The following is a 20,240-nucleotide window of genomic DNA, read 5'->3' as shown; positions in this document are numbered from 1 at the left end:
TCCTGTCTCGTCTGCTGGGTGGAGTTAGTGTCATCACACTCACCTGTGTCTCCCTGATTAGTCTCTCTGGTTTCACCTGGTATATATATATATACACCTCCCTCCCTCCATCTGTGTGTGTGAGATCATTGTTCTGTTGTTAGCAGTGGTGAGTGGTCTGTTCAGGTCAGGGTCTGTGTTCCTAGTAATTCAAGTTGAGAAGAGAATTCCACGTCCATGATGTTTGGGGAAGAGCCGAAAGAGACATTGTTGTTGCTCATCCACAGCCGTTTAAAGAACCTGCCTGCAATCTGTGCTACATTCCTGTGCGTTGTTGTTGTTGTTGTTGCTCACCTGCTGCACCTGAAGAGAGTCTCCCTAGTGCTGCGTTTGGGTCTAACCTGCTTCCTGCCTTCCTCACATAACACCCTTATTTATCTCTCACATTGTGAGTCTTTGCAACCCACACAGGCTGCCCAATTGGAGGCACCAAGTATGTGGTTCCTTTGGGGTTTGAACCCAGGACCTTCTGCATGTAAGGCAGATGTGTAAGCTGGTGTAATAGCAGCTCCACTACGGAACCACCAAAACTCTGGAGATGCTGGGGAACAATGAGATTGAGTTGCTTAAAAGAAAAACATACATCTGATTCTGGTTAGACAGCTTCCATTTATTCAAATTCTTCAATTTTACATTGTCTCATTTACGACCTCAGTTTGATCACCTGCAGATCTGCTCTGACATGAGAAGGCGGCTGCAGTCAGAGGTGATGTCACGCGGCCACATTAAAGATGAATCACTGACATTTTGAAGACTGTGTGTCTTTCACAAGCCTGCTCTTCGATCCCACACTGTGTTATTAAGTGTCTTATAATGTCATTCTTCATTTACTGTAGCTCCTCTGCATCAGCAGCCTATGGAGCAATGATCCAGATGCCTCACACCTGCAGCTGGATTGGGCTGTGAAAGTTTCATCACAGGAAACTATAGTGTGTGCCAGAAATATTTAGGGCTCGATGAACTGAACTGAAAAACTTTCTTCGTGCTTCGTTAAAGATGTGAACGATGTGATTAAAAAAAAAAAAGTGCTGCAAACACAGGAGTTGTGAACTACTACTACGACTTGAACAAACTTGTCCACACCACAAAGCTCGTAGCTCTTTAAAGTCAAAGGTGTCGTTGCTTCTCCTTTTGTGTTTAGCACCTTGGTTTGAGAAGAATGTCAGTTAGCAACATTAGCATCATTAACATAATTGACTGATGTTCTGATGATGATGAACAGGAGACTAAAGAGCTTTTCTTGAACTATTTTCTTTCTGTGTTACAAATAAAGTCATGTGATTATTCAAAAAAAAAAATAAATAAACACGGCCTGATGATCCAACAGGAAGGATGTAACATTCTGAAATATACTCATATGTTTTAAGAGTTTATATTTTTTACTATATACTCGAAGCTTCTTTAGTGACTCTGATGTTTCCTTGTCCTTTAAGTGCACTTTTTAGTCCACTTGTCACACTTTAATCCAATCCTTTGCTTGGCCCATAGCCTGTGTGTTCTGATTAGGCCGTGGCACTGGTTAATACTGCATGGGCGGCCCAGCTGGTACTCATAAACACAGTCTCTCAGAGTGGAAGTCATCCTGTGGCGGAAGACAAAGTCTGTTGTTTTCTTTCCTTCTCCTTTCATTGTTTGATAAAAACCTAACAGGACGAGGACGTGTCATCAGTGACAGCCACAGGCTCTGACCACCATGTTGCGGTACTTTTTCAGAATGACGTTGGAGCTGTCGTCGAAGTAAAGCACCGAGATGCCGTGAAGCTGCGTCGGGGCACAGCAGGGCTTGGGCACAGACTCCGGGTTGATAAAGTGTACCTGTGGTTATAGAGGGGGGCGATAAATGAGTGCTCAACGGAAAAAAGTGAAAGTAGGCTCAAACATGGCTTTCTGTCTGGACTTACCAGAGTTTGCACGATGGCGTGATTTGTGGCGTTCATGTAGGAATTGAGAGGAAAAGCACATTCGCCTTCACAGTAGTATGCTGCGTAGCCATCTGGTGCTATGATCCAGTCCTGAACACGGGAGAAGATTCACAGGTTTGGTAAATCAGGATTAAATGTGATGTAAGTTAAATCAAGTCAGGGACAAATGATTTATACCTGCCAGCCCAGGTCTCTGAAACTGACAAACAACTCGTGTTTTTTACATCCTTCTTTAGAAAATCCAAGGTTATCTGGAAGAGAAATATTGAGAAAATGAGTTGAAATATTATGAAAAGATTCAAAAGACATTATAAACACAGCTAGTTTTGTTAGCAGTGACATTTAAGCCCACACACCTGTTGCGGCCTCTACTGCCTTCAGCGCATCCTGAACAGTTCTCTGTGGTTTGGAGCGGTTGGATTGGCGCCCCTTCTGGCCTTGAGCGGAACGTATACTGCGAAATCGAACCTCACTGGCTTTGAAGAAAACCACCATAAACGGCTGCTTATTCTGGGGTCTGCTGCCTGTAACCAGCCCCGCCAGGTGGGGATTCCTTCTCTGGCCTAGAGGGGGAGACAGAGTACACAAATTAGGTCAAAGAAAATCTCCTCCTGTACCCAGGCACTAAATGTCATGTTTTGTGAACTGAAATTCTTCATTCTAAAAAGATTTAACAACTATGTTATCTCTTTTTTTATTTATTAATTTTCACTTCATTTTGTGATTTCTTGGCCATACAGTTCATAACCTTAGAAACTCACCGTGGCCGTCTTCCACTACCAGGTGTAGGCCGAGGTTCTTCTCAGGTTTGACCAACCAAAATTTACTGGTGTGGGTCAGGTCGAAGACCAGCCAGCCGTCCTCTGAGGCCCAAATATGACGCTGGTCCAGCAACAACAGTTCTACCTCACTGAGACGAAAACAATGTTAAAATAAAGTTTGATGAGATTAAAGACATTGTTTTCAGAATAAACCTAATAAAATATAAGACTTAATGGCAAATAAAAACACATGGAGTCTTGGACAACACACGTAATATCTTGGATCATGTCAACGTCTCCCCCACAGTGATCAACCATATAATCAGAGTACTGTAACATCCAAGATAAAACGAAACTCTCGACTGATGTCTAGTCTCAGGAGCAGATCTGAAGGACAATAGATGTGTTTTCAGGCTGACTTTGAGACCTGCAGGCAGACGTCTGTCCTCTGGCCCTGCTGCCTGCTCGTCTACATGGAATAGCCTTTGTGTCTGTGCATGACAATAGAGTTGGCTTTAACAGCACTTTGAAGGGGAAATTCAGTTTCTCAAACGCACAAGTCTTAAATATAACTGGCAACCGGGAACAAAATGTATTCCTGCTAAAAATATATAAATTTAAGCAAATGTTTGACTGGGTGTCACTTAAACCACTGTGTAGTAAAATAAGAATATGTGGGAAAATGTGTCATTCACATTCCTGCAAACAAATACTGATTCACCACAATCATGTTTAAATATTTTCATGACTGTTTTTGTTTGAATTTACTTGAGCGTGACTTGAAATAAAAGCCACTGCCATAAAAAAACCACTACACAAGATAGACTGAAATAAAAGCCACTGCCATAAAAAAAAAACACTACACAAGATAGACTTTTTTTATTTCCTTCCTTTTTCTCAGAATCTGCGCAAAAGTGAATTACAGAATTTTCTGTCGTAGTCAGAAGAACATTTTTCAGCACAAGATAGTATAATTCAGGCATGTCACTGTTTACAAATACAAAAATGGACAACAGTCCTGACTCGTTTTCTTTAGAAACTTCTGGAAATGGGCATGAGCAGGACTGCAACCTGCATTATTGTTTTTTTATCCCCACCAATTCAAAAGTGAATAAAAAAGGTGCTAAAGATGATTATTTATGAGCTTGTCATAGGAAATTTTTAAATATTTATTTCTTAATTTCCTTGGCTTTCTACTACTTTTTCTAACTTTTATTAGATCACAAAAATAGTTTTGCAGTCTTGCACTAAACGTAGGATCGAGTATTTATTATTTTTATTATTATTATTATTTTCTCCCTTATACCAATTATTATTTTTATTTTTATTATTATTTTCTCCCTTATACCAACAAATATTACTATTTACATTACAGCTGTTTATACTATTTCTATTGTATTATTTCCATTTGTTATAACTATTATTATGAAGAAAGGTTATACTATTAGATTGACTGTATACATGTTCATGTTCATATCCCTAGATGTTGTTTCTCTGTTTCTATTGTTGTAAAATACTAGGTGTTCTGAACCAGGAATTGTATTTATTTATTTAATGTTCAGTGTTGAATACTAACACCTCTTATTTTTTTTCCACCTTTCAACCATTTCACTGCTGGTGTTTGGCTGAACTCGACAAATAAAAACACTTGTAAGTCATTATGTCACAATCTGTTGAAAACAATGTTTTGGTTAACAAACTGTCTATCTGTGTCAAGCAAAACATTCAAATCATGCTGAACTTTACTATGCATTTTAAAGTACTGACTTCTGACAAAGGAGAAACCTGAGCTCTCCTTTTAAGTCTTCTACTTGTAAGAGTTTCTTTTTCTTCTTCTACTTCTTCACTAATGGCCCCTTACAGGCTGAGGCAGAGAGGTTAATAAGGTACAGAGATTTTGTGATTAGGAATGATAGTAGACGTCAGATTTAGGAGGAAGTGGGCAGTTAAGAGTACAACTAAAATAATATCAAAAACAAAAAGCTGTTCCTGTTTTTATCCAATCTCAGACATGGAGTGAAACAGGAAAACAGAATGAGTAACACTGGAGCTGGCCAACTGACAGACCAAACAAAGACACAGACGGCCAGACAGACACACGGGAGAAAATCTGCACCTGTGTGACAGAGTCAGGAGTAAAATGACGTGTGGAGCACAAAGTGTTATTTGTGGTTGGAGCTGCATGATATAAATGCAGGTCTCCCGGGGACCTGTCCACTTCTGACTGAGTGTGAGCGAACTGGTCCTGGAGAGAACCGCCGTGTTTCTGTAATTTACACTAATGGCTGTGCAAACATGTCCATAGCTGACACTGACACTGGCAGAAATAATCAGAGGCAACATTTCAGCAGACACAGCACACGGAACAAAAAGCCAATAACTGTGATTCACAGTAAAGTTAGACCACGCTACTTCTAAAGACTTTAAATGGATTTGTTGAGAAATGTCAAATACAGGGAGATGCTAACTGGCTAACTGAAGCTCACTTATTTTAAGAAGATTGTACTAAACACTGCAAAAAAGTAACATTCAAAATCAATGGGATTATACAACATAAATTAGCTTTGCAAAATTGTTATCGTTAATTGTGATCATTTCTATCACAATAGCATTTTTAAAAGAAATTTTTTTTAAAATGCTATGCTATTTATGGCATTTATTATTTTGACCTTGACGTGTGGGTTGACCTCTACGTGTACTTGAAACTACACACCGTCTATTCTTGATTCATGAGTAAAAGAAGACAAAGTCATTATGTTGCGCTGCTATACAGCTGAGATTCAAGCAGCAAGCAACATTTATATAATTTAATTTTGATCTCAAATCTATTATCAAATCTATTTGATATTGTTCATATGGTCTTAATACAAATTTTTTTGTTTTTTGTTTTATATATTTAAACAAGCCATCATTGTCCCGCCTTAACAAACCTTTAGAAGCGCAATTACGTTTGTGTTTTGCCTGTTAAATGTTTTAAATAAATTACCAAACTACAGATTTGAGTTTTTATAGCGCCCAGCTATCTGGACAAAAAATAGAGGCTTATAAAAGGCTGGCTGGGTCCAGCCCCAGTCACTCAAAATGACTGGTGGTTAAAGAAAATAAAAATGTGTTTGTCGTCTAAACACTTGGTAGAGCCGTGCTCACAGTACAATATACTGTGGAGTCTGATTCCTTAGAAACTTGAAAGTAAATATAGCACTAAAATGAAAACACTCATACCTGTTTGAATGTGTCTGGAGGACCTGGTAAAGGCTGACTTTGAATGTTTCATTCTCCGACCGTTCCTGGATGAAATCTTTGTAAATCCTGAACTCTGCTGCTGTGACGGCCTCTCCCTCTGGAATACGGGAGAGGTCAAAGCGGAATTCTCTCCGGTGGTTCTGGTAGAGAAATTCCGGATCCTGGTCAACTGTGAGAATAAAAGTAGGTAATTTTTAGAAATGGCGTGTAAGAAGAACAGGTGTTTAATTTACCAAAAGGATGTTTCTTCCCACTCTTTGAGTTAATTGTTGACGATATTTCTGTCCTAAATCCCTGTCTTTTACTCACACACACGATAAAATAATGCTTCTGAAACTCTTGGGGAAAGAAAGTTTGTGCATGTGTGGAACCAAACCAAACCACAGAGTACAATCAGATGGTACACCAGCCAGTGGCCTCAGTTTTCTGTTGAAACTGTCACAGACTCAAAGGATTCTCTGATGTCTGCAATGCGCTGCCCACATCTCGGAAGCAGAGCTATAGGAAAAAAAAATCCAGCTGCCGTGGGCCAGGAGGTTGATCTAAACATCACTTAAGTCAAGTCTGCCATACATGCCATTGTGGGGGGAGAAAAAGCACACTCAGAGCTCAGCTTGGCTCCCTGTTTAAACTGCACACATGTGCTGAGCCACAAGAAAAGGCCTGTTAAGGCACTGCCCGGAAAACCACAGCAGCCTGTGTGCTTTTGCAAACACACTTAAAGTATAGAGAGCCACACAAATTCATGTGTGACTTAACTGCCAGCCTCTGCACCACCCACACCTCCCTGAGCACATTGCCATGTATATTACCATGCAGCGATTTTATTCTGATTGTAGAGGATAAGACGAAGCGGCAACCGGCGGGTGGCGTAAAGATGTCAGGTTTCCGGCCCGCCCTGACCCAGATGAAGCTCCTTCATGCTCAGAGTTTCCAGAAGAACAGGGTTCAGAGGCGACCTGACAGTTTCTTGGAGTGTTAGTGAGTGTGTTGTACATCAGCAGTCACTGTGCTGCTCCTCGGGAGGAGCTCTGCTGAAGGTGAGCAGAGCAGGGCACTGACATCAGCCACTTTAAACACACATCCTACCCAGTGGCGTACACTGTGACATCATCATGACATCACACGGCGTTGTGTTACTCGTAATCGCCCGGTATTGTTTTGAATAAAAGAGAGTCACATTTACACCTAGCAGCCCAGCGCGAAGAGAGCGAGAAGAGATGTCTTTTTCGGTATTGTTTTGAATAAAAGAGAGTCAAATTTACACCTAGCAGCTCAGTGCAAAGAGAGTCACATTTACACCTAGCAGCTCAGTGCGAAGAGCGAGAAGAGATGTTTTTTTTCTATTAGGGGAACACTTAAACACACACCTCGGCGTCTTCTAAAAACACTTCTAACGACACACAAGCACACACAACCCATTCGTCTTTAAGAGCAGCGCATTCTGAACCCTGCGAGTCATTTGTTTGACCGCAATTAAATGCTGGAAGGGAACGAGGGGTGTTTTTATGAAAGCAATAATTGCTTGTAAGGACTCGGTGTGTTTATGTTAGAGACCATTAGCTGCAGAGATCAGACCTCAGATATGCAAACTTCCTTCTGGGAGGCATTTCAACACTTACGAATTCCTCTGACACTGCAGGGCCACACAGTCATGGAGATATACTTAACCCAGTGCTTTTATAGTAAGTGGGAGTTTTTACAAATCAGTGTGGGTGGCTTTGGACGCATCACCCTTTCTGCACTGACACACAAGTCGGATGGATGATGGAAATGCAATGTGAACCATAAAATCCTGTAAATATTTTTTTCCTCAGTTCTTTTTCATTTATTAGGTTTACGCTAAAATGTGCTGTGAATACTGTTGGATGGTGTTACTCTTTAACTCTTTGCCTTGATAAAGCCAATTATTACGGTGAAATTCCTAGGGAAGCATCTCTTTAAATTACTTATTGCACTAATAGTACTAGTAATGCAGCATATGTAGTGAGTAAAAGTTTAATTACAGCGCTCCTTTGATTTGTTTTATTCAGTGTTAGCTTAAATACAAGGGTGGATATCAACTTTTTTAATGAGGCATTCAGCAGCCTTTGATGATGCACCTTTTCTGTGTAACACTCTGTGAAAAATCAACTCTATCACTGGCCAAAAATAAGCATTTGTCTACATTTTTTTAATGTAAGGTTGTGAGTACAGTCACAGTACTTGAAATTGCTAAATATATCCCAGTTAAAAAGTGCAAGTTGCATTGTTTGGTGTGGTATTGTGAAAACACAAACATGTCTTAAAAACTACAAAGTAAAAATGTACAATATCAATCCTGGGCCGTGGTATTGTGAAAACACAAACATGTCTCAAAAACTACAAAGTAAAAAAAATGTACAATATCAATCCTGGGCATGTTTAGTTGAATACCACCTTGATGAACTCGAAATTAATGAAATATGAAAATCTTCTTCAAAAGCTCTGAGTGTCTCTTGTTTAAATTCTTATAGCCTTTGAATGCCACCTAGTTGAAAATGAATTAAGTGTTCTGACTGTTACATTTACATAGACTAATAGGATAAAATAAATTCAGTAAATTATCAATAGTTTTTAGTCAACTCATACGACACGTGTCACGCATAACAGCATTAGAATTTGGCTTAAAAAAATTCAACTGTAAACGTTCATTATCACTGCAACTAGCAACAGTAAACAGAGAGGTATGTTTTTTTTAACGGACTAATCTGTGTTTCCATTTTGGGTTTTTTTTGACTGAGTAGTAGAAGTTATGACTACAGGGGGGCAGGTCTGTAACATGTATACTTAAAAAAAGAGGTAAAAACATAGAGAGCCTGGCCATGAGATACTGAGAAGGGGGATGGAGCAGGAAGTATTTCACCGCCAAATTTAGATGTTTAACAACGGGTTTCTTATAAAACATCTGTTATAAGTGTCTGTCATAAAAGGTTTATAACAGACACAAAGACTTGAAGGAACACATTTGGCCTTTCTATTCCGCCACAACTCTACTTTATACTGTGTTTTGATTCGTTATAAGCAAACTACACAGGAACAGTTAACAACAACCAAGTAATCTGAGTCCTTTAATGTGTTACTGGTTTTGTTTTGTTTTTTCTGAGCTTGTTTGTTTTTTGTTTTCTCCTAAATGAAGTTGACATTTTTTCATAACTTCTTGCAGAGGATGAGACGGCATAATAACATTGTCTGACTTAATAGAATGGGACAAGAGAAAATCTTCATATGATCTCCTCATGCTCCCCACAGATCAGCTTAGCAGAACAAACACATTTCATCTCGCCTGTTCTCGCAACCACAATACTCCTTCTGTTCTTCGGTAAAGTGATCATTCCTCCAACATTTAAAAGCACCGAGCCCTCATTCCTTTTTTTTCTCTTATTCCTCATTCCCTTTAATGAAACCCAGTGGCTTCTCTGGTCTTAAAGCCTTTTCCCATGCTCCGCAGGTGTGCTGTGATCAACTCAAAAAGGCCCTATAGTGAACGCATGTGTCCACATCTCTAGGCAAAAACTTAAGCAGCTGCAACCAGGGAACGGCAGAGTTGCGGAACAGCTATGACTGATAAGAGGTAAAGCAAAGCCAGATTGAGTGCATTTTAGAAACTAATGCACAACAGCAGCCTTGTGTAATGTGGCTCGATGACAACAAGACTGGTGTTTTCTGCTGTGAATCTGGAGCACAACCTGCGGTTTGACATTCAAACGGGAGTAAACACATGTGCAGTTGTGCACATGTATGGGATTCTTGCTTTACAACGTGACTACACAAGCTCCTCTTCGGTCACAAATGGAAAACAGTTTTTTTAAATTCCATCTATGGGAATTATTACAGGGCAAAACGGTGAGTACACGGGCGTTGTGTTGTTCCAAATAAGTAAATATTTCTACACTCTCCCTTGACTGCTCCCTGAAAACTGCTTTCCTTCACAGGAGTAAAGTACAATAATCCTCAATGAGGAAATAATCTACTATAGTCTTGAAACGATCATCCGAGGACCACCGAGATCGAAGCACCACAACATGATGTATCAGTGAGAATCAAAACATTCTGCTGATCATCAGCACCGGAGGCCATCGTGAGCCTGATGCTGAAATATGACTAATCCACTGTGTTCTCTATATAATCGGAACTCTACAGATGCGGGACCACATGAAGCTGTTGTTCATTTTCAAAAAACAATGTTTCCAGATCTCATTAGCCTGAGACTGTAAGTTAGACATTCATGGCTGAGGACATAAAATTTAATGTGATGCGTTTAAGATTTTAGTTTTACAGTTTCCAAATGGTAAGCATTAACTACATTGTTATGGTTGACTGAAAAAATAACTATGGCTTCTCAATTAAAACGTTCTTCGCTTCAACTCTCTCTCTCTCTCTCAAACAATCAGAAAATATATTTCAAGAGGATACATCTGCGATGAAGGAACTCTTTTCTCCCCGTGTTGACCTACAACCCTCCTCCAACCCTGAAGGCATGAGTGGGCCACTAAAACACATGGACTGGTTTTGGATGTAACTACATCCGGATCTCAGCTGTGGGCATCGTGCAATCTGCTGATTTCACCATGGGGATATCGGAGCTACTTCAGGATCTTCAAAAGTAGGAGTTGCCTTTCTTCAATTCAGCGAGTCTTAAATCATGCCTATGACCCCCGCAATTAAGAAACCTCTTCCAAGAAAGATTCAAACAGATTAATGTGAAATCCATGAACATCTGTACTGGACTACTGCGATAACATGTGTTTAGATGCATGTTCAATCCTGAGTAATGCAGAAGAAAACCAGGCTGAAGCCCTCCACCCCCCACCTCCCCCAGCCTACCTTCCACAGCTTTAGAGAGGAATCAGATACAGATTGTTGTCATAACGTTTACAGTGTGGAATAAATGTGGCCCACTCAAAGGGAAGAAATCGACCAAAATGACACATATTGTCTAAATAAGCATTGAGTTGTGACTGGGGAAAAGATTGGCACAGGTAAATTTTTCTTTAAGGTAAAACTTTTAAACTGTCTTATACCTGTTAATAAAAAAACTATATTAGAGTATCAATATTTTTTATATTTTAAGTTGTATATTATACCACTTCCATAGATACATAATACAACATCAGGTACACATTTATAAAACCACAATGAACATGTCAGAACATGCCTGTGGTGATGGTGTCTTCACCATCCACTCACATTCTAATTGTTAATCACCAACAATTAGAAGATACTTCCTCTTAAATTGATTAAATGATTATTATTTTGACATGTGTCCCCTGTTCTTCCCGAAAAAGTAGCCGACTACAGAACACACTTTTTTTTTACAGTTTCCAGTGTTTTAGCAGATTATTAACATTTTGGTTCATTTGGCATAGAAGAATCTCAGTGAACCTTTTTTTTTTGTCTTATGCATATTAAGCAGAAGTCACTACACTTGTTCTCCACATTTCAGGCAGATATTTCTGGTAACTCCACGAATTTGTTTTGTGGATATTAAAAACCAAAGATGGAAAGACATCTTAAATTTGGGTTTAGTTATGTTCAGTACTTGTCCAACTTTTGGTGGATGCTCATTTGATGCCTAAGATTGGTAACCTGACCCATGATAAGTTTACCTGCTTCAGGGCAAAGCTACAGGATGTTACATTCTTGCTTTAATAACAATGGTTTAGTTTGGTATATGTATACGCAATTTGCATAGTACAAGAAACTATAAGAGACTACTGACGTGATTTTAAAAAAAAGTAAACAGTAAACGTACCGAGGTTGACAAAGCTCATCACCATGTCTGCATCACTTAGGAAACGGTTGTCCTGTGGAGTCACCATGGGGGCCTGGTGCTGGAAGACGGACTTGTAGGAGTAACTTTGCGGCTGCGTGTCAGTAGAGATGGTGTTGTACAGGTCCAGCATGAACATCGGAGCAGCGTCATGTTTGGTGTGGACCAGCGGCCGTGGACGGTGCGGCAGCCCCAGGATGGAGAGGATCTCCCGCTGCATCTCCCGTCGCTCTTGGCTGCGTAGCCGCCGCTGGATGAAGCTGGAGCGCACCTCGTTGTCCGCTGAGAAGTTGGAGAAGAAGACCTGCGTTGCCATGACACAGTAACTCAACGACACGAGGGTCGCCACTGTCGCGTAAGCTCTCGTTAGCATTTTACGCAGCTTTACGCACGGCTGTAATGAGGCGAAATAGTCGGATCGAAGATGTGGTGGGTTTTATTTAGCGTTTCTTCGTGTGGAGGAGTCTAATAGTCGGCTCTGAGTATCACCACTTCACCCTGCGGTAAAATGAATGCCGCTGCGCCGTGCGCTCTTCTGGATAGATGGCAATTTGGGATTCGGCTTTAATGCGGCTGTGTCAGGGGAGGGGCAGAAGGGTCCAGGGTGGGATAAGCCAACGCTGGCGAGTTTGGGACAGGGAGTGGATCCGTCTTTTCGTAGAATGCATGCACTTTTCTCTGTGTATAATGAGATGCTAATTGTATGTGGACTCATTTAACACAACAGTCTCATCAGCATTACTTTTGTTTGGTCAGAAGTACTCGGCCATCGATGAAAGCCGGGCCTAATTAGTATGAGACTGGCCCGTACACTGTTGTAACTGAGCTGTAAATAAGAACAGTCCTATTCAATAAAAAAAAATCCATAACTATAAAAATGTTGGACATTAAAACACCACTGTCTACGTTTCCAGACGTCATAATTATTATCAATTATATATTGACTTAGAAAGTTAGTCAGTGAATATTCTGAATATACTATATTATGTAAGAAATCATAGTTGCATTTCAATGAGTTAACTAAGTTAAATTTTGTTATAGTATTGTTCATGGGCTCAGCAGCTACATGTTTGTTAAAAGGGAGCTTGCGTTTCACAATCGTCCCATTTGTAGAAACTGGGCCTGAACACATACCTAAACACTATAAGAAGTCTAAAGGTAGAAAGAGGTAAATCCCATAATCCCTTCTTCAACACAGACACCTTTGAACTCAAACAATAAAGTCACACCCACCCTAATAGTTGAGGGGGTCTAAGTAATCAGCAGCAGTCCAGGTACAGGATGGGACATGCCAATGGCTCCTATGAATTACTACAGCCATGTGTAAAGCACTCCACTGATAGAGAGACTTGATGGTTTGGGGGTGGGTGGAATAACAAAGAAAGAAAAGAACAGATTCATGTCTTAAACCTGAGGTTTGTGAACAACAGGGAATGGATCATAAAACTCAAGGGAAATGGTTAATGTGTCACAGGCCTGAAACCAAAATGTTTGTATAGAACAACCTTCCGCCCCTGAATTACACTCACTACGGTGAACTTCCTTTGGCTGTTTAAAATAAACCACTAATCTGTTTAATAAACAAATTCCTTTATTCCTTAAATAATCCAACAGAGCAACGATGTCCCAGTAAAGTTACATAATGTGAATCGATCAGCAAAACCCAAACATCCCCATTCTTGTTCTCATTATCATTATCATTATCATTATCATTATCATTATCATTATTATTATTATTATTTGTAGATAAATTTTAATCTGTCTCAAAGTCATTCCTTAAATACTTTTGAAAGTCATTTAAAAATGTAAGTTTGACTTAGTTTTCTTTCACTGACGCTTATGTTCAATACAAACAAATCAACAATGTTTTGTAGCACATTTGATGTGGTGGTAGATAACGTAACTGCCAATGAGTAAAATACAAAAGATAACACACAGGATTATGTTCTACTTTCATTTACTGACTTTAGGTTCCACACTGCCACCAAGCGTGGTTCTTTTGTATCTGCATCACTTTTTTTGACTAGTACGTCACCAAAGTGCGACACACGGAGAAGTTAGCGCCACATTTTTGTTGCGCTAAATTATTTCGGAAATTTCTACTGCCGCTGTTCTCGCTTTACACACAACCAAGAATAAAAAAATCTGGTATGTATGTGCATGTTACTGAGACTGTGTGTCTCAAGGGAGACGGTGTTTGCATGTAATGTTTAAAGAAAAGGCAGCGAACAAGGCTAATGCTCAGTGAAACTGACTTAAGCTAACTACCATTCTCCCTATTTCAAATTAATGTATTTGCACCATGGTCAAATAAAAAGGTAATATGTAAGATGTTTTACACCCAAACATACGTAGTGGGTCGCTTACAAACCGCGCTTGTTATAAGGCAAACAGTGATAGCGGATGCAGCTAGCGTTAGGGGTTCCATGTGTCAAATAATTTTGCCTCCGATAGGGGATATAATCTAAGCACAATTTAATTTATTTTTTAACTACACGTGTTACAACACACCATTGGTTGTTGGCTGTGACCGTAATAATTTTGACGGTCAAGCTTCTAAATAGGGGCTGTACACAAACAGTGTAGTGTAGATGCATGGTCTGGAGAAGCTTCTGGACACTCCATTTGATTGGTCCCCAATCAGAAACCTACTAAACTGACGTTTAATGTGTAAACACGAGGAACTGGGGAATGAGACCAAAGTAAATGTTAGCTAAGCTCATGATTTCTGTGAAATATAACGTCAGAAAACAGGTCTCACACATACAGCTGTTGTTTTCACTTTAAAAAGAAAGTCACTTTAATAAAAGAAGAAAGAGTTTTGTGATGTGTTAATTCTAAGCCTTTTTCATATGAGAAGAATAATTGTTAAAGAATAAATAGAATAAATATTCTGTTTGTTGCTTGTCATTTAGGTAAACCTTAGGGGTTACCTTAAAGCACCATGAGTTTGTTTGGGGCAAGCTCTGGGTTTGGACAGGGAGGGACCAGTGTCTTTGGAAACACAACAACAGACACCCACAATCCCATGAAGGTAAGAGAAAAAAAATAATTTGGTCTGCGTGATTTAATTTATTATTACATGGTTCACATGGTTTATCTTTATGTGTCACTCAACCTACAGGATGTTGAAGTGACTTCTCCGCCTGATGACAGTATCAGCTGTCTAGCTTTCAGTCCACCCACTTTGCCAGGGAACTTCCTTATCGGAGGATCATGGGCCAATGACGTGAGGCTTTTTCTTTTAAAAAAAAACTACCAGTATAAATCGAAGGTATTTTAACCTGTCAATATTCTCACGAATAAAATAAAAAGTGTGTAATTGAGTTTTCACTATCCAAGTCTTGAGATCCTAGTCCCATAGCTTTATGGTTACTACCTTATTATTATATATATATTATTGTAATCGGAAACATTTTATATAGTTTTTTCAGAGTTAAACTTTTTTTTTCTTTCTGACAATCAGGTAAGGTGCTGGGAGGTGCAGGACAACGGTCAGACGGTCCCTAAAGCCCAGCAGATGCACACTGGTCCTGTGCTGGATGCTTGCTGGAGTGACGTGAGTGACAGAGAATTAATCATGCAGGTTTTATCAATGCAAGTAGCTCTAATGGTAATATTTTCATCTTGCTTTCTCTTTAACCAGGATGGGAGTAAAGTCTTCACCGCTTCCTGTGACAAGACGGCCAAAATGTGGGATCTTAACAGCAACCAAGCCATGCAGATTGCACAGGTTGATTAAAAGTCCCAAGAGCAATTTCTGTGCTTTTAAGGCTGACGAAGAATAAGCTGAACACCATCCATTGCTGTTTACACTGTTCTTTATTCTATTATCTGTGATCATTCAATTTTTCCAGTCAATATTTTGGCAACAAATTGATTTATTTAAATCTAACATATGTCCATGATTTCTTTTTCAGCACGAAGGTCCTATTAAATCTATTCACTGGATTAAGGCCCCCAACTACAGCTGCATAATGACTGGAAGTTGGGACAAAACACTGAAGGTAAATCATTTTTCCACATTATCATTGTTGCTGAATTCCAAAGAGTCATTTAATAAGAAAATGTTTGTTTTCAATGGCTAAAGATGAGGAATGAGTGCATTGTAACACATGTACTGATGCAGGTTGTCTGTTTTTCATTTTATTTTTTTTGTTGTTTCAATTTATGACAAAAAACCTTATTCACACGAATTTCCACCTAAGGGAAATTACAAGACCAAATACTAAGTGAGAATAATTTTTTCTCACTCCCTAGACGTTTTCTCCCTAGAGAAATTTTGAACCAAGTCTGGCATCAGAAAAATTACATTTGTTGTTTTATTTACTTCAGTTCTGGGACACGCGTTCTCCCAATCCCATGATGACGCTGCAGATGCCAGAGAGATGTTACTGCGCTGATGTGGTAAGTGATGGTCGTACAACTTGTACGATACACAGTTTAACCTTTGCCAGTGTTTCCTTTGAATTATGGTTTGTTTTACATGTAGGTTTACCCCATGGCAGTGGTCGCAACAGCTGAAAGAGGCCTGATTGTGTACCAGCTGGAGAACCAGCCCTCTGAATTTCGCAGAATAGATTCTCCTCTCAAACACCAGGTATACATTACATTATATATATTTTACTTTAACGTATCATAAATTCACTTTTTTTTTGCCAATTGCTTTAAAAACTTTTTCAGTTCTCTATGGCCTTTTAACTGATGTACTTTGCGTTTCTTTCCTTCATGGTCTTGTAGCATCGCTGCGTCGCCATATTCAAGGACAAGCAGAACAAACCCACTGGCTTTGCGCTGGGAAGCATTGAAGGTCGAGTGGCCATCCACTACATCAACCCCCTAAACCCGTACGTGTTAAAAGCATCGGCTTTTCACAAGTGCCATTTTGAAGTATTGCCCCTTAGTAACAACAACGGAGTGCCGTTAATTAAGTTTAGTTTAAACATATTTGAATTTAATGGTGTTTACTCTACTTGAATGAGACACTGCCCTTACTGTAAAAAGCCCAGAGCAAATGCAAATAAAACTGTTTGCTGATGTCTTTCAGAGCCAAAGACAACTTCACCTTTAAATGCCACCGGTCCAATGGAACCAACACAACCACTCCACAGGATATCTACGCTGTAAGTAATGCTCAACAAATGTTTACATTCTAATTACTTTCTTCTTTTGTGGAATGCGGACATCTTTGTGTGTGACTGATTAGCACGCCTTCTTTACAAGCAAAGAGCAGAGAGTTCGATTCCCAGAGGAACCACATATCCCAACTGGCTTCTACTGTTTGGCAGCCCATGAGTTGCAACCACATTGTTAATGGCACCTCCTCTGGCAGCTTGTGTTGGTTGCAAAGATTCACACTGTAAATGTTTCCCATTGTGAAACAAATCAGCGATTCTATTATTATTGTTGTTGTTGTAAACAATGTGTTTTACAATTGTTACATGGAACCAAATTAGTTCACACACTGAGAGAACACCTTGGCAACAGTGAGGTGAAAATCTCTTTTTTATCAAGAAGTAATCTGTACCAGATCCAGATGTTGTCTTTAGTCTTCTCCTAATAAATCAGAAAGCATCGCTCCGATTCAGATAGTCATCGACTCAGTTATTCTAATGCAAGAAATTATATATTTTTGTGTATTGTAACTGACACTTCCTTGCACCAGGTGAACGCTATCTCCTTCCATCCTGTCCATGGCACACTGGCTACTGTTGGCTCAGACGGGCGATTCAGCTTCTGGGATAAAGACGCCCGCACCAAGTTAAAGACATCAGAGCAGCTTGACCAGCCCATAACAGCCTGCTGCTTTAACCACAATGGCAACATTTTTGCATATGCTTCAAGTTATGACTGGTCAAAGGTAAGAGTATTGAAGTCTTTACCAAATTATTAAACAAACAAAGTTGTATTTTTCACTTCTGTCATTCGCTGCCTGTCTTTTTTATCCCTTAGGGGCACGAGTACTACAATCCCCAGAAAAAGAACTACATCTTTCTAAGGAATGCTGCAGAGGAGCTCAAGCCTCGGAACAAGAAATGGTGAGAGAATCGCAACTACTGTCCATAAATCGGAAGACAGCGGTCGCTGGACAGGGCTGCCCCACTTCCTTTGCCCTGTGACTCCATAAGGGTCCTCTCGAGGCATCCACTCGTCTGCACCGATGTGGCAGTGGAGATGCTGGCGTTGTGCAGTCTCACCATTTCAGTGCATTGCTACCAATAGCCATTATTTAATGGGTTTTTGTGGGTGCTGCACACCTTGGTGATGTGATTCTTAGGGTCGCTTTTGTCTGCTCTATCTGTGTAGCCAACTGCCTAGCAACTGCCCATATTACTGCACATTATGTGCACAAAAGCTACTACATTCTAGAAAATGCAAAAGTAGCACTACTGTGTTTATACCAGAAAGTTAAGCCTTAGTAATGACCTGAATCAAGCTGACATTACAGTGATTGGTCAAAAGAGTGAAGATTTTTATAAAAATAATATAAAAATGTATCTAAAATACAGCTGACTGTCATGCAACTAATCATGATGCCAATGCAGATATTATACATGTTTGTTTAGAAACAACCTGCCTACAATATCTTTAAGCAACATAGTTAAACATAAAGATTCTGGCAATCAATAGAATCAGACTCCTTTTGTTGAGCTTCAATTTTCTTGCTAACGAGTCATTTTTAGGCCGTGTATTCTATGCACAGGGGGATACAATGAGATTGCCTTAAAATAAATAAAACATAAAAAAATCTGAATGGTTGTTCTTGTGACTGACTGCTCCCTCCTGTCTTTAGATTCATCGTGTCCAGTCGCATCTCTGTGGAAGACCTGCTGCTTTAGTGTGTGTATACTCTCGAGACAGACTCCTTCCTTTCGGCAAACACCTGGACCAATGCTGTGGTGCTGCATGTACTGTGCATGGACCAATCAGAGGGGCCCAGACAACCTGGCGTTGATGGCGACGGCTTGACTTTAGTTCAGAAGGGAGGGCTTTTATTTTTCTCAGTCATCATGGTGTCTTTTTATGTTTCAGTGTCCAGCTCTTACTTCTTTTTTCTACATTTTTTCCCCAAAGACTTTAAACTTGTTTTTTTTGCTTTGATGTTAATCCATGGTTTAGCAACATTATAGGAATTGGGACACAATAATAAATGACAAAGTGCTTACTGTTAGATGTGAACAGATTTATTTCAAATGCAGGGCTTACATAAGGTGAACAGATTTTGTGTATGTTGTAACAGTATTTGTGTGGGAATGTTATTATGTACATGTAAAAACTGCGAGCACCATTATAAATCCTAGCCGCAGGTCCAACCATTGTGTAAAAATTGAGCCAATGAAACAATTGCTACAGCCAAAATTGAAGAACTGTAAACAGAACTCCTTCACTGACCTCTTCAGTGCTTGTGTTAAACCAAGTTAACCAGCAGGGTGAGCCTTTAGCCATGAAATGTCCTCCTCTGGTGCTGACTTCTAGGAACAGACTACAATGAAAGGAGCCGGGGCCTCAGAGGGTACATGAGATCAAAGCAGGACGGTGGGGCTCTTCACTGGAGTAAAGACCCCTTTGACAGTGACACAGCTGGAAATTGGGGGGGGGTTATCAAGAGGATATGAATGTGGTGACCATGGCAGCTACAAAGACCATGTGTGAAAGTTGAACCAGTTCATAGAGGAGAAGGTGTGAATTAAATGCCATTTTATTGAGGTCATTAGAGTATCACCTTACTGTTAGCTTGACCCAGGGTACTTAGCAGGAGAAATGCAAAGGCACTGAGGGCGGGAAGTTACTCTTGATACAGTTCACTGGCTCGTCTCAACTTTCACGTGGGGACGCTTCAGACCACGGATGTCTACCATCCCTGTCCTTCAGCTGAACTAAGTCTCGGTTGAGTGCACTACCCTCCTGACAGTGCCTTAAATTAGACCTTTTCCATCAGAGTTTCTAAAACTTAAATTAACTTGTTGCTTTGCTGCACAAAGACTGTCAGTGCATGCAAGTAAGTAAACACAACTAGAGCACTGGAAAACCCATGCACCTTACCTCTGCTGTTTATTTCTAAACGTACCACCATCACTGTTTTTGACAGTTTTATCATACACATGTACTTATATTTATGAGTAAGGGTAGATAATTTAAGGACCTTGTTTCATCATGTACTAATCAAACAGAAGCAAAAATTGAAAAGCAGATTTTAATATGACAGAGCAGTGTATCCTTATACCCTGGTGGTTAATAATTTACAAATGACTGCATCTGTACAACTCAGATTTGACCAAATATACCCTATATGTAGATTTATTTCAGGGCCCAAAGTAAAAATGAAATGAAATCCCTTAAATAGTTTTGTCAGATTGTTGAGCAAATGTGCTCAATAATCGTCAATGATTTCTGGAATGACTGAGTATCATACCTTTATTTAGTCTGAATCACACAGAAGCCAAAACTTGTGATGCTGAGGAAACATGTTTTGATAAAGGGTTG

General features: G+C 39.8%; 2 protein-coding genes across 3 annotated transcripts; one reads left to right on the top strand and one right to left on the bottom strand.

The window, feature by feature from the left end:
• Positions 1–61: 61 nt before the first annotated feature.
• On the bottom strand, positions 62–13,010 carry LOC103386095 (bone morphogenetic protein 7-like). The gene is made up of 7 exons (XM_008320205.3): positions 11,739–13,010; positions 5,945–6,134; positions 2,723–2,871; positions 2,318–2,524; positions 2,139–2,212; positions 1,941–2,051; positions 62–1,854 (listed from the first exon to the last, which is right to left on the bottom strand). The coding sequence occupies exons 1-7, from the start codon at positions 12,127–12,129 to the stop codon at positions 1,705–1,707; spliced, it is 1,272 nt and encodes a 423-aa protein (XP_008318427.1). The 5' UTR covers positions 12,130–13,010; the 3' UTR covers positions 62–1,704.
• A 741-nt stretch (positions 13,011–13,751) lies between these two features.
• On the top strand, positions 13,752–19,197 carry rae1 (ribonucleic acid export 1). Of its 2 annotated transcripts, XM_008320204.2 has the most exons (13): positions 13,752–13,904; positions 14,672–14,790; positions 14,881–14,985; positions 15,223–15,315; positions 15,403–15,489; positions 15,677–15,763; positions 16,092–16,163; positions 16,249–16,356; positions 16,497–16,603; positions 16,804–16,879; positions 17,422–17,616; positions 17,709–17,794; positions 18,550–19,197. In XM_008320204.2, coding segments are annotated over exons 2-13 (1,107 nt in total). In that variant the 5' UTR covers positions 13,752–13,904; positions 14,672–14,700; the 3' UTR covers positions 18,551–19,197. The 2 variants fall into 2 exon arrangements, with proteins under 2 accessions (XP_008318426.1, XP_008318424.1); XM_008320202.2 differs by lacking the exon at positions 18,550–19,197 and having other exon boundaries at positions 17,709–17,798.
• Positions 19,198–20,240: the final 1,043 nt, after the last annotated feature.

This window comes from Cynoglossus semilaevis, chromosome 11 (genome assembly GCF_000523025.1).
Source record: "Cynoglossus semilaevis isolate Cse_v1.0 chromosome 11, Cse_v1.0, whole genome shotgun sequence".
Lineage (NCBI taxonomy): Eukaryota > Metazoa > Chordata > Actinopteri > Pleuronectiformes > Cynoglossidae > Cynoglossus > Cynoglossus semilaevis.
The sequence above is the reverse complement of the archived record's forward strand: the minus strand, read 5'-3'. Positions and strand labels throughout refer to the sequence as shown.

Bases quoted from the DNA above. Each gene is read 5' to 3' on its own strand.
- rae1 (XM_008320202.2), top strand. From the start codon at position 14,701: ATGAGTTTGTTTGGGGCAAGCTCTGGGTTTGGACAGGGAGGGACCAGT. The intron at 14,791-14,880 runs GTAAGAGAAAAA...CTCAACCTACAG, and splicing joins ACACCCACAATCCCATGAAG to GATGTTGAAGTGACTTCTCC. The intron at 15,316-15,402 runs GTGAGTGACAGA...CTCTTTAACCAG, and splicing joins TGGATGCTTGCTGGAGTGAC to GATGGGAGTAAAGTCTTCAC.
- LOC103386095 (XM_008320205.3), bottom strand. From the start codon at position 12,129: ATGCTAACGAGAGCTTACGCGACAGTGGCGACCCTCGTGTCGTTGAGT. The intron at 2,872-5,944 runs GTATGAGTGTTT...TTTTCGTCTCAG, and splicing joins CTCCAGACACATTCAAACAG to TGAGGTAGAACTGTTGTTGC. The intron at 2,052-2,138 runs GTATAAATCATT...TCCCGTGTTCAG, and splicing joins TCAGAGACCTGGGCTGGCAG to GACTGGATCATAGCACCAGA.